This window comes from Heloderma suspectum, chromosome 10, assembly GCF_057233095.1.
Source record: "Heloderma suspectum isolate Gila_16-S chromosome 10, 16-S_ref, whole genome shotgun sequence".
In the NCBI taxonomy this organism is placed as follows: Eukaryota; Metazoa; Chordata; class Lepidosauria; order Squamata; family Helodermatidae; genus Heloderma; species Heloderma suspectum.
Window position 1 is genome coordinate 44,658,063 of NC_139467.1, and position 14,316 is coordinate 44,672,378.

General features: G+C 47.5%; 1 protein-coding gene across 2 annotated transcripts in view; it reads right to left on the reverse strand.

Annotated features, from left to right (window-relative positions):
- Positions 1 to 2,538: 2,538 nt before the first annotated feature.
- The window catches only part of HPCAL4 (hippocalcin like 4), a 31,113-nt gene continuing 19,335 nt past the window's right edge, over positions 2,539 to 14,316 (reverse strand). Inside the window, exons 2-4 of one of the 2 annotated variants that reach the window (XM_084816181.1) lie at positions 11,575 to 11,744; positions 10,979 to 11,194; positions 2,539 to 7,117 (exon numbers count right to left, since the gene is read on the reverse strand). In XM_084816181.1, coding sequence (XP_084672307.1) covers positions 6,920 to 7,117; positions 10,979 to 11,194; positions 11,575 to 11,736 — 576 coding nt within the window. In that variant the 5' untranslated portion in view covers positions 11,737 to 11,744 and the 3' untranslated portion in view covers positions 2,539 to 6,919. The remainder of the gene's footprint in view (positions 7,118 to 10,978; positions 11,195 to 11,574; positions 11,745 to 14,316) is intronic. The other variant, XM_084816182.1, reaches the window with a different exon arrangement.

Below are 14,316 nucleotides of genomic sequence, written 5' to 3' on the forward strand. Positions count from 1 at the left end.
TGACACTTACCTTAAAGGCCTCCCAACAAGTCTCTGGCCCAGCTCCCTCGGCTGCCAAAATTACCTCCATGGCACAGCCCTGTTCTCCTCGCTCAGCCACCTGTGCCGCTTCGGACCAAATGGGTGGGCTCCAGCCGCATTCCCACTTCTTGGCATGTCAGGGAGGAGGCCGCGCTCAAGCACCCTCCTTCTCCCAACCAGGTGTGGAGTTTGTGTGCAGGGATTGGGGGCATGGAGGAGCATTCAGTGTTGCGAGCCCCTCCTGTGGCCTGAAGTGGCTCCGTCCAGACACAGCTGACCATTTTGGAGAACTGGGCAAAGTTCGCCAGGGAGGAGAGGGAGCCCCCAGTGGGATCGATGCTCTGGGCTTCAGTCGCAGGCTCTTTAACAGTAGTTGGTCTGCCAGCAGTGGTGTGTTTCTATGAAGGGTGTGAAGCTTGCCTGAGATCCACAGCCATTGCCCCTAGTCTGGGAATCCCAGGGCACCCCAGCCGGGCTCTTCAGGTGGGGCTGTCCACATGTTCCAAGTATTTTTCATCCACACGCTCCAGTTCAGATCACCTCCTGCTGGCAAGATCATATGACCCACAATGATGCAGTCATTCTGATGCAGACCTGCCCTGTCCTCTGCCTCTGAGATGCAGGGTGGGAGGGAGAGTTTTCACTAGATGTATGGTCACCATTTGTGTTGCACCCAGACTGTTATGGCATCTAAGGAAGAGGTAGCACAGCACCAGCTCATGGTCCCCAGTATTGGGGCATCTCTACACCAGCCTAAAATCCTGCATTTAAAATGGGGCTTTCTGCTTCCATTTTAAATGCAGGATTATGGCGACTCCCTTTTTCATCAGCTTCCCTTTCCCCTCTCCCCTTTCCCCCGCCTTCTTCCCATATCTGAGTCTTCCATTATCTTTCATTGATCTCGTTCCTCATCTTGCTGCTTTTCTTCTTTTCACGGAGGGAACCCAAGCGGAACACAACGGGGTAATTTGATAGCTCATTATCTGCAATCTATTTAAAAATTGAACAAAGGGCATTTAGTGCAGGAGATGCCCAGGAGGTTCACGGCATCATGTAAAGAGCCCGCAAACGTCCGAGACAGAGAGAGCGCCATCTCAATCGCAGGATAAAAGCTCCATGTGAAGAAGCCCTCAGTGTTAACTTCTGTTCCTGGGGTGGCTGGTGGAGAGGGGCAATTCCTGGTTTTAGTTTTTTTGTTGCAAAATAGCTTTAAGCTTGGAGGCTTAATTGCATATATTTAGATACATTGTATCTAAATACGAATGTGTGTGTTATTTCTGACTATCTTTTTTATTGTGATAAAAATTTGAGTTAGAAAAAAACAGGAGAGAATGAGAGGAACCTGCAAATGGGAAGTGTTTCATTTGAAGACACAGGAGGCCTTAAAGGTCTCAGTACACAGGGATTTGCCTGTTCACACAAGACAGCTGATGTTGCAACTGTATTTATTATCCCCACCCCAGCAGTACAAGGTAGACCTAGGAAAAGAAGCCATGTGGAAGCAACCTGGGCTCCAAATGGAAGTCATATTTGAGTTGGGCTTTGGGGGGGTACCTGCTAGAATCCTGACTGGATGCTCAGAATGAGGCTGAGCACTTGCAGTGTGGGGGGCACCGAGTTATATTCCTGCCACCAGCATGCCAGGGCCATCTTAAGTCAAGGGGATGGGGGTGGGTGGGATGGAAGCATACGGAAGAGATGCTACTGGCACAACTGGGTATCCTAGCAACCCCTGATGGTTATTCATCTTAACAGGGTTCTGATGAGGCGGAGGTGGCAGAATGAGGCATGAGGGAAGGATAAATATAGGTCATAACTATTGCAGATGTGGAATCCGTTGTACAGTACAGAATCTGGCACCTCCAAGACACTCAGCATTTTGTTTTCCAAAATCAAGATTCTGGGTCTTATTGCCATACAAAATGGCCAAGATGCAACACGCACCGGAGGGCTTGAGGCAAGCTGTGATTCCCGCGCAGGGCAGGGCATGTTTCTGCTCTGCTGTGCAGTGAAAGAAGTCAGAACTCCCGGAGGGCTTTTACCCAGTGCCTAAACCAGGTCTTTGAAACCCAACGGACAGCTTAGAAGCATGTCCACGCCACTCTCCTCACCGCCATTGCCACCCCCGCTCCTTTCTCGCACTCTTTCATTAACCTGCCCTTCTACAACATGAAATCAATTGCAGTTTTTAAAGCCTACAGTGCTGGAGGCTAAATTGTTTCACAGCAAGCTCAGGTTAGCCCAGATAAGGGGATGTGTTCGCTCGTGCAGGGATCTTGGCTGACCAGGGGGGCAATTCACACAGCCCTGTGCGCGTGTGTAATCACAGGAATCCTTCAAGGTTGGTCAGATGTTCCCATGGGGGTGGGGCAGGGGCCGAAGGTGAGATGCAAAGCGTGTGATTTGGGGTCACGATGAGGCATCCTGAACAGTTGGCCATGCCCTCGCGTATTCTGGATGTGGGTGCATCCTTGTGCAAATCGATGCAACATCATAGCTGCTGTTACAAATAACTTTGAACTCCAACAACCAATATATATTTTTAAACATCAGTTATACATTAAAGCCATATACAGGGATTCCATGAGCAACAGCCTCTCCCCCCACACTGTACCAGCTGGTCTTTTCTGTGGTTTCCAGTGCCCCCCCGTGGCCATCAAGAGCCAAATCCCAATGAATCTTCATGCTTGCTTTAGAAGTGCTTCATGCATTTTCGGATGAAGGCTGGTATGTTCCAGCCGAGGCTTTTATGGCTCCATCGCCCTGCTTCATTCACAGAATTTTATGGAAGGGTCCAGACATGTCCTCCACCCATAACCCTCCTGTGTTTTCCCACTGTTCTTTTTTTGCTGCAGAAAACCCGTTAAGAAAAAAGATGGAATGTATATGGATGTATTTGTGCTTGTGCGATGGGGAGAGCGAAAGTGCTATCAACACCCCCTTTCACCATTCTTAAAACGTCATGTCCTCTTCACCTGTGGTCACCATGAGACATACGTGGAGCTCCACCTCAGAGGCAATGGGGCAATAGCCAGGGCAGGTGCAGAGCAAGTCACATTTTTGCTTCGGGTAGGAGAGGGAGGGGGACAGACATCACTCAAGGACTTAACAATGGTTTTATGAATTAGGGGTGTTAGGGATTGTTCAATTGGTCGTTTATTCAGGGCTTTCAGTGCCACTCTTTAGCAAAGAATACAGCTTTAAATATTATTGGAACACTGACAATCCCACCACAAGTTCACAAAGCCACACCTTTGTACCCACATTCAACTAGCTAATTTTTAAAAAAAAAATAGGTAGAAGGAAAAGCAGCTATCTTTTAAATAAACAAATAAAGGATAATGAGAATCAATCACATGCCCCGCAGGGAGGTAGCTGGAGAAGCTCTATGCATCAACTGGGCATCTGTAACTGCATGAGAAGGAACTTCATGGATACTTGAACCAGGCGGGATACACCCGGGCCTGCAGGAGTCAAGGCCTCTGTTTGCTGCCAAGGCGCTTGGAGACTTCCACCCTGAACAATATTGCTCCCCACCCCACCCTCTTCCAACTGTGCCATTTCCAAATGCTTCAACTGGCGTTAGGAAGAACGCACTATATTATTGCACCCCAACACTACGTGGGCATGTGTGTGGGAGGGCATTTCAAAATCTGGAGCTGCTGAGGTCTACAGTTGCTTGAGACTTCAGCCTGAAGCCTGCCTTGCTTCAACATGCCTAGAAGCTGCAACCATCCCATGGGAGGTCCTGCTTCTCTCCTCTCCCAAGAAAGGCAGGACATGCCAGGACCGGCTGCCAGTGGTCAGTGGCAATCGCATGCCCCGAAGGCAAGCTTCATGCCAACCAGTGTGCAGTGTGGCAAAGAATTCTCAATTAAGTTCATGTGATGGGACACAAAATATGCTTCCAGCCCTTTATGGCGCCATCACCTGCCTCATTCATGTCATCTTCCGTTTGCAAACCTTTCTTGTTTTCCCACCATTTTTTCCGCCTTTTTTCTTTCCACAAAAAATCCATTAAGGAGGAAGAGATGGAATAGTTGCACAATGTCTTTGGACTGTAGTACTGGGAGCTCTCCCCCTGGAAGCACACAAATACTCTAGTACTGAACTCATCAAGCCAACTAAAGTTTCCAGATAACACCCTGCCCACCCCCACCCCCCAATGCAAAAGAAGCTATTGCATTTTTATCTAAACAAGCAAAGTTGTAAACTCACATTGTGTTAGACACATTTTATTCCCCCCCCAGATTTTTTCTTTTTAAAAAAGATCATGTATCCATGAGTGTGTATGTATGTATACCTATACACACACACACACATATACATAAATAAATATCTATACACACACATAAACACCACCATTTCCAAACAGTTATGACAATATTCAAAACCACAACAAGCAGACAGGACACATTTCCAAGAATAATCTTCAGTCCAGGAAGAGGGCAGAGGTAATGGGCCCAGGGATGGGACGCGTGGTGGCGGCCCTTGGGCTAACGCACTTCCCTCTTCCCTTCTCCAGCACAGTTGCAAAGAAGAGATTTGAAGATTCCATTTCCATTTTGGATTAACCACAGTTTAGGTATTGGGTGACACACTAAACCGTAGTTAACCTTAACTATGGTTAGTGAAAACAAGCCAGCTTCATAAAACCATTATTTGAAATTAGCTTATTTCCAGGAACCATAGTTAAGATTAACCACAGTGGTTCAGAAGACATGGCAAACTGCAGTGAATCAAACACAGCAGTGAATCGTTCCAAACTCCTTTTGGTGGCTGTGCTGGGTCAGGGCAGGGCAGGGCAGGGCAGGGGGGTGGGGGAACGCATGAGAGTCCAAGGCTTGCTAGGCTCTCTTTTGTAATGCACCACAGTGGTTTAGCATCACATGTGAAGTAGTCGTGTTGGTCCCAAGGCCCTTCCCTGCGCAGTTGTGGCTGCAAGCCTTTTGGGGGGCCCAGGACAGTCAGCTCTGTCAAACAGCACCCATCCAGGTCTCTCATCCTGCGCCAATGGCCTACCAAGAGCAACCAGAAACCATAATCACCTTTTTTCCATTTGGTTCCTTGAATGATGGTGTGAAGGGTTCCCCCTCTCCCTCCGTCCTCCACACTGGGCTTTCTTCAGGGGCAATTCATACAACCCCCTTCCCAATGTTGGGGTATTTTTCTTTCAGCCCATTTGGTCCTGGCAACATGATCCAACATGCCTTCCATCAGAGAGCAAGTCTGCAAAATTGTAAAACCCTCAAAAACTTCAGGCACAACCCTATGCATGATTAGACAGAAACAGGTCCTATAACTCCCCACATCCCCCAGCCAGCCATGCTGGCTGTGGAATGCTGGGAGTTGTAGGACTTATTTCTGTCTAAGCACGCATAGGACTGCAGCATTAATTAACAGTGCATCCAACTATCAACCCAACCCAGGTTGATAGCTTCACATAGTCACCTTGCCATAGGCCAAATGCAATGTGGTGGGGGAGGGGGGAAAGGTAGCAGTGCCCCAATGTGGGCAAAGCAGTTGTCAGAATCAGAGAAAATCCATCTCACATGTCCCTCAGCAATGTCAACACAGAACGCTCAACTGCATCCATTCAGCTCCACTTATCCATGTGTCTTTGCTCTCCACTCACCCTCAGAGCACAAGATGAAGGGAGAAAACCAAAAGGAAAGCTATTATTTTCCATAACAGCATAATCATGTTAAGTCTCTCCCAAAGGTTTGTCCCTAGAAATACAAGGCTCTTGCAAGCCTCAATTTCTATATTTTAAAGGAACTTATTCTGCCACAAATGTAAGAGTACTAGAACTACATTGTTAGGGCAGCAGGGCATTGAAAAGTCAGATTCTGTCTATGGGAGGGTAGAAGGAGGAACACTTTAGACATGGAATGTCAGAATCCAACAGCATTTTGCCCTGCCAATCACCTGTTCTTCATCCCTTCTGAAAAAAATACATATGCTTCTTCCCCTGCCTGTTCATTAGCAAATGGGTTAACAGTTGATAGATCAAGACTGAATTATAAGGAATAGCAAAAGCAAGACACCCAGTGTTTCTGACGTAGTATAGCATTACCAAGATACCAATTACAATGTTATTCACTTCAACAGCAGGTGGTGTCACTCTGTTTTAGAAGAGAGAGTACCTACAAAAAAGTTTGCCTTTTAAAATCCTACAAAAAGGATTACTGGAAAAATTTACTGCTGCCACAGGCTGTTTATAAGCTGCCACGGGCACTGAAGTGGTAAAGAAGGAGGGAGGTGGAAATTATCTGTTACCCATTTGGGGCTTCAGGGGAGGTATGTATAGATGGGGCGGGGGGAGAGATTTTCAGAGAGTGAAGGGAAAAAGCAGCAATGGAATGATCATTACAGGGACACATCTGAAGATTATGCTGGGGGTCACCAAAGGGAAGAGATTCTCTTCCCCAAGACTAAAAGCTACAGCTGAGGTCCAGGATAACACACCTTGGGGAAAGCAAGAGCTTGCAGTTGTTGTATTGCGGTCATGGATTTAGGCAGCCATCAACAGGTAGATTTGCCAGCACAGTCTTGGGAACACCACATATCCAGAAAGAAAGGGGAGGCAAGCAGGATGGCCGGTTCCAGGCATGGGGGAATCAGAGGACTGAAGCAGAGAAATTCAACCAGAGAGGCCTTGCTGAGGTGAAAGAACATGGCCTGAGGGGATTCCCATGGACTACTGGCTGTGCAAAGTAATGGCAAGCGTGGCAGATGCTGGGACGTTCATTTGGGGACTCATTTGGGCCAAGGCGGCCATGCAAAGACAGCACGTCCTGCCTCTGGGCGTGGAGTCTGCAGTTCTGAGGAGAAGGGGTCAAAAGATGCAAGGCTGGGCAAGGGGAGGGGGTGGGAGGGTGGGGGGCCATCTGGCCCTCTACTTCTGCATATCACACTGTAGCAGCAGGACAATGGAGGGGTCGCTCTTGGCAGCTTCCTTGAACTCTTCCAGGGTGATCTGGTCATCTTTGTCCTTGTCCATCTTGGTGAAGATCTTGTCGACGCGCTGCTGAGGGGTCAACCCATCTTGGTTCATCCGCATCATGATGACCGTCCCCACCATCTTGTAGATTGCCTGAAAGGCAGAAGGGAAGGCTGAGGGCCAAGGGTGTCATTAGATAAGGACCACTGGCGCATGGGGCCCGGATCTTTTGAGCTGTCCTAATTGCCATTTTTTTTACATTTTCCCATTGACTTGCATTGGAAAACAAAATGGCCATAACTTTTTAGTTTGTACAGTAAATTCATGAAATTTGGATATCTGGTAGCTCCCAGAGAGTTGATTGAACTTGCCCAATTTCAGGCAGTTAGGTCCAGTGGCTATTGTGCTAGTCACAGGTACAATTTGCTATTTTCAAGAAAATCTGTCAAAGCAAAGAGCTATAATCTTTTTGTTCTTCCACTTAAGTGCATAGAGTTTGGGGACCTGGCAGTCCCATGAAGCTGACTGAACCTGCCAAATTTCAAGCAGTTAGGTCCAGTGGCTTTTTTGCTAGCCACAGGTAAAATTTGCTATTTTCAAGAAAATGTGTCAAAGCAAAGAGCTATATATCTTTGCTGTTATGTATGAGCTTGGAATCTGGGGACCTGGCAGCCCCTATGGAGATGACTGAGCCTGCCAAAGTTCAGACAGTTAGGTCCAGTGGCTTTTGTGCTAGCCATGTGTAAAGTTTCCTTTTCTCAAAGACTAAAACAAAAAGTAAAAACTCTCAAGCCACACAGGGGATTAGAGATCCTAATCAGAAGGTGTTTAAGGTGACCATTAGGAGGTCACTATCCTTAATCTCTGGTACAGGGTTCTTTTTGAGGTGCAAAAAACCTCTCCCCCCCTACTTTTCTGCTCTTACATGCCCGATGTTGGGAGCTTGCTTGCGATGAAATTTTGAAGAGAAAGAAGGAAGGGAAGAAAGAAAGAGCTCCATGTGAAATACTGGTATTTCACACAGCATCTGATTTTACTGCCCCAAAGTGGAACCTTTGGCTTCTGCAGAAGTTTAGTAGCTTCAGTACAGCAAAGGATCCAATCAGCCTCCACAAACTTCTTTGCCCCCCCCCACTTTAATTTCTCCTAAATAGCTGCAGGACTCAAATTATTCCAAAGGGAGGGTTAGGACTATGTGGCATCATGATCGAGAACCTGCTGGGGCTTTTAAATAGGTTCTACAGTAATAATAATCTTAAAAAAGCTAGAAAAAGCCCTCAGCCACCTCAATTCATAAAGTTAATTTAAGTACATGCAATCCTTGCAAACCCTCCACAGCCTCCTAAATTCCTCTGAAGTACTACCTCTCTGAAAGGAGCCACTTGGCTTAGGGAATTCTCTCTACCTCACCCCCCGCCCCACGCATTTCCAATCACCATTCCTCTTTTCTTCTTCCCTCCCCTCCCCTATCCTGTTCTCTCTTTCTCTTCTTTATTCCACCCAGAGCATATCTTGGGGAATTCTTAAAGAAAATTATCTTCGGTGGGCAAGAGAAGTTCTGAACTATATTTGACTTTATACAGACAGACAAGAGGGTTGGTTTTTCTCCTTCTCCTCACTCAAGCCTTTGAGAAGAGTAGGTTCACATGGTTGCAGAGAAACAAATCCAGGGCTGTTTTGTTTGTCACTTGCCGTTATCCAGCAACAGGAAGGGCCGTAGCTCAGTGGTGGAGCAATTCCTTGTATGCGGACGGTCCCGGGTTCAATCCCCAGCATCTCCAGGTAGGGCTAGGAAACTAGGAAATCCTGCCTGAAACTCTGGAGAGCCGCTGCTGCCAGTCAGTGTCAACAAGACTGCGCTAGATGGACCCAGGGTCTGACTTGGCATAAGGGAGCCTCCTATGATCCTATGAACAGAGCGCTTTAATAAAAATAGAGGAGTTTTTCATTCTTTTTTTAAGTGGAGGGGAGAAAAATATTGCTAATTTATGTAATCCTATGTATGCCTACTCAGAAGTCCCATTAGTTTAATGAGACTTACCCTCAGGAAAGTGTGCATAGGATTCTAGCACAAGTTACTTTTGCAGAGAGGTGTGTATCATGATGTTCTGCATGTTTACTGAGAAATAAGTCCTGAGTTGTGAGCATGGAACTGCAAGCTTAATACAGCGCCTACCCAATTCCGTCTGATGAACTGACTACCCTTTCAGCTCAGTCCTATGCATGTTTTGTCATTTGTGGGGTTGAATTTTTTTGCATGAACTCTAGCTTCAGTGGTGAGGGAAAGGTACATGTTCAGAGTTTCTCCATAACTAAGCCCTAGTTTTGAAAACAGTCTCATTGGCTGAATCCTGGTGAAGTCTTGGCACAAATGAAGTTATGGGGAGGAAGATACAATGAGAGCTTGTGCATAACTTTATTGTTCATAACAATAAAGACATCTGTTTTTATGAAGAGCTGCTGGAGGATGGTAGGATGAAGAGGGATGGTTGCATAGAGGGGAATAGAATTGTTTGGGGGAGAATGTAAGTGCTAGGTGGTGAAAGAAATGCATTCTGCACATGCTCAGAGGCACTCCATATTTAAGAACATAAGAGCTGTGCTGCATCAGACCAAGGTCCATCTAGTCCAGCATTCTGTCCACACAGCAGCCAACCAGATGCCCATGGGAAACCCACAAGCAGGACACGAGTGAATAGCACCTTCTTACCCATGTTCCCCTGCTGCTAAACATTGCTGAAATGTAAATAAATTCTAGTCATTCTATAATTGCATGGATGTATATCCTTCAGAAACATTGCAGGTTCCTTGCCTGGGGGACACCTCTAATGACCTGTGCATTTTCATACAAATTTACCCAAAAACTATTGGGGAAGGGGTGAATGGAAAGGAAAGCAAATCACTCCCTCCCCCAAACTGGAGAACTCCCCTTCCACATGAACAGCTGCACCTGTCCTCCTGAAACTTTGCTGGTTTCTTACTTAGGGACAACTGTAGGCTGTCTGTAATTTTCAGAGCACAAGGAAATAGGGAGATAAGTATGTCCTCTTTTGGAGACCTCAAAATGTCAAGGCCATCCTTGCACAAAAACCCTTGTGACTATCATTCTTAAATTTGGCAGACATGATCTCCTCTGATGGGGCAATGAATCCTGAAATGTTTATTCAATTCTTTCAAGGAATAAAAAAATTGTTAGCAGCTCCCTTTAAAAGAAAATCAAAATGTAAACCCTGCAGGTATTTTTCTGACATTGGGCAGGTGTAATTCCCTTCTAGGGGACTACTATGCCTGAAAATATCATCCAGTTCTGACCAAGAGAAAAAAGTTTCAGATTTTTTTCTAATTTCCCATGGTAGTCAACAGGAAGCATACAGACTCGTTTTTCCAAATATTGGCTCAGGTTTGGTGCTGAGCTGAAGTGGTCAGACAACAAACTGGCCAGAGTAGAAGCGGGATGTTTTCCAAAACGCTGAATCGGGGTCTGAGTTGAAGTGGGGTGGTCAATGCACACTTCCTATGTATGTATGTCATCTATACACACACACAAGCACACCACACATGCACACCACACGCGCACACACACACTAACTAGAGGTGAGCATAGACTTGGATATATCACACACACACACAACATATATATATACATACATACGCATGCATGCAAATCTGTGTTGTGGGCCTGTGCCCGAATCTTTTCAGAACCTAGCAATGCCCCTACTGAGGGTGCTTCCCTTGGCCCAACGTGTGCTGCCCTCTTAGCTTGCTACATCTACCCGCCATCCAGCTCTGCAGCTCCCAGGCCAAGCAGGGCCAAACCCTCTGGAGTTCTGAAGCTGGGGACCAAATCTGCATGGGGCTGGCCCATTGGGCCACTGCAGTCATTGGGTATCCCAGGAAAGGAGTCCCCTGCCTTTCTGCAGGATGCTGCCCGTGTAGTGCTCAAGCACACCATTCTCCCAGCCTCCTAGCAATGGCAGCACACCCGCAGAGCTTGCCAACACTCTCCTCCGGTACCTCAATGATCTCCAGCATCTCCAGGCGTGTGATCTTGCCGTCCCCATCCAGGTCATACATCTCAAAGGCCCAATTCAACTTTTGCTCAAAGCTTCCCCTGGAGGTGACGGAGAGAGCACAAATGAACTCCCGGAAGTCGATCGTCCCATCCCCGTTCTTGTCAAATGTGCGGAAAGCGTGCTGGGCAAACTTGGATGCGTCGCCGTAGGGGAAAAACTGCAAGAGAAAAGACAGGGGAGGAGCAGCCGTAACAAGGAAACATGCTGGAAGCCTGTGGGTGGTTCCCTGCAACTCCATTAGGCACCTCACGTACCTTGGGACAGAGGTTTCATCAAAGGAAAGCTGCACCTAGAAACTATGCGTGCACCAGGAAATGGCCGCAAAATATATCCTAGAACATATCACAAAAATCTGTGCAATACCCCATATCCTATTGTGTCCCTCGCATCTGTCTGACAATCTCCCAGCCAGACTAGGTGTTTGTCTTGTCCTGCTGGTCTTAGAGGACCAGGCTTTGCCACTGTGCTGGTCTCAAGGGCCAGCATTAGCCCAATGATGCTCATCAGAGCCGCTCACTCATCCCCCCCCCGCCATACCTTGATGTACAGTTGCTGGAATTCTTCCAAGTTGAGGATGCCCGTGGGACAGTCCTTCAGGAATCCTTTGTACCACTGCTTCAGTTCTTGCTCGTTAAATTCCGTGCTCCTCACCAGGTCATCCAGCATCTCAGGAGCCAATTTGCTGTTGTGCTTGCCCATTGCTGGTTCTGCAGAGAGTGAAGTGTCAGCGGTGCGGCGCTACAGCCCTGGCATGCATGGAACTGAAATCGTCACATCTTCTTCCCCGCTCACTTCGCCTCCGCTTCCCTCCCACTCCTCTGCTGAACGTTCAGACTGTAAGCCCCTCAGGTGGGGAGTCACCTTCTCATTCCTTGTAAAGGGCCATGCACGTGAATGGCACTATCTGCACCACACAGAATTTACGGAAGGGGTCAGACTGCCATCTACTGACGCCAGAAGCACAGAGAGGTGCTACGGAGATGGCCTTGCAGAGCAAATGGCTCCAGATCATTCAAAGAAGTGGGCCAAGGCCCGTCTTCAAGTCCACGACTGCAGTGCACGAGGCTTGCCAGCCGGCCAAACTCTGCTGTTAGAGATTCTGAGGTGCAGAAATCAGCAAGTGAAGCCTTTCACAGCAGGGAGAGAAACATCACCACCTCCTAACTGCTACAGATCAAACTGAGGTTTGTGGCACAACTGCATCAGGTCCTGGTTCAAGAATTGGCAACCCTTACACTGCATGTGGCTGCAAAAAGTGTAGTCTAGGATACAGAGGAGTCTACTCCACACCCTGCAGGTCAGATCATGTGCCCCCCCCACACACACACACACTCAGGAGAATCTCTCTCTCTAGACAATAGTCCAGTCCAACATACTGAATGATTATTGATATAAGTTCCTAAATTGGGCCTTTGTCATATGACAAAGAATACCATGGTGTGCTTGTGTTGCCAACTGGCAGCAAAATCCACCTTGGCCTGCTCCTGTTCCTTAACAGAGGTCTAATCTGTAGAAATCAGCCCGTGAAGCTTTCCATGGCCTAGAGGTCAACACCATCGCTTTGTAAAGGAAGGCGACCAAGCTCCTGTTAAAGGCATAGCTACAGGGGCCAGTTTGGAAGCTGGCAACTCAAGTGCATATGTGGGTGAGTCTGACCTTTGTTGACAGTACGTTACTGTTGTGAAGATGTATATCTAAATGAAGTACAACAAATATATTTTTAAAAAACTGTTGCTGCTGCCTTCCTCTTCTTCTTCTCTTCGAATTTAAAAATAGACATATCCAAGAGGGAGGCTTTAAAACCTTGCTGAGAATCTTGTATTCCCCCACTTTCCAGAATGTGGAGCTTTTAAACTGGTCCCTGTTTAGCTGTGCCTTTACCAGCACCTTGCTCTGTAGCAGTTAATAAGAACAACAAAAGAGTTTTGTGGCATCTTAAAGATGAAAAAAACTGTTATGGCATAAGGCAGGCTACCCTAACCTGGGTCCTCCAGATATGTTGTACTACAGCTCCCATGCTGGCTGGGGATGATGGGAGTTGTAGCCTAACCCATGGGGGGGTGGCTGGCATAAGCTTGGAGTAGACTGTAGACCATGAAATCTTAAGCCATAAAAAAAGAAGGTGCCACAAGGCTCTTCCTTATTTCTGCGGCAACCCCTCTGGAAGGGTTCGCAATCTGTGCCTCCAAACCGCATATACTGACCACGTGCAGCAGGAGGAGGGGCTGTCCTGGCAGCCCACCCTGGCACGTGCAGCAGGAGGTACGAAGGGAGCCCTGTGAGGGTGCAGCTGTGGGGTGTCAGGGCTCTTCCCATGTGATCAGGAATCCAGTTTTTTTTATGGCTGGCACATGTGGTTATCTCCCCATAATTTTATCCTCACAACACTATCCTGTGAGATTATGCAACAGAACTATACATTTTTAATCTTTTATCTAATAAAGCATATTTAAAGCATGCGCACACAACAACCCTGTGAGGCAGCTTAGGGTGAGTGAGTGCAGGTGGCCCAATGTCAGCCAGTGAACGTCATTGGCCAAGTGGGGACTTGAACCCAAGTCTCTGCCCTAGTCGAACACTACCCTACACTAGCCCCCTATGTCACCAGGGTTCCCAATTACACATAATCATAATCATAACAATTTTTTCCTCTTGCAAGAACCCAAGGCAGCTTACATTATCTTTCTCTGCTCCATTTTATCCTCAGAACAACCCTGGGAGGTAGGATAGCACCTCTTGCATCTGGTGCAGTGGGCTCTAGTCCATGGAACCCTAGGCCATCATGGATATGTCTTCAAGACCCCTTGATGTCTAGCCAGTGTGGTATAATGGTTAGAGTGCTGAACTTGGGAGATCCAGGTTCTAGTCCCCACTCAGCCTGAAGCACATGGGATGACTTTGGGCCAGTCCCTGGCTCTCAGCCTAACCTACCTCACAGGGTTCTTGTGAGGATAAAATGGAGAACCATGCCTGCCATCTTGGGCTCCCTGGAGGAAAGGTGGAATAGAAATGCATTAAATCAATAAATTGGCCCCAGTCACATGGGCCGGGGTCTCAACCACTGACCCAGGCTGGGCAGAAGGGTGACTAGCTACCATCTCAGGACTCACCTCCGCCCCCAGCCTTCTCAAGGAAGTGACCAGGCTGCAAACAGTTGCACCGCCTCAGGTGGTTTTTTGAAGCCCAACCCTTCCCCAGAAGGAAGCCCACTTTGAACGAGTGGTCTGGCCAAAGCAGCGTTCTGCAGACTGACCCAGAAGCTTGGCTGGCAGTTCGGCA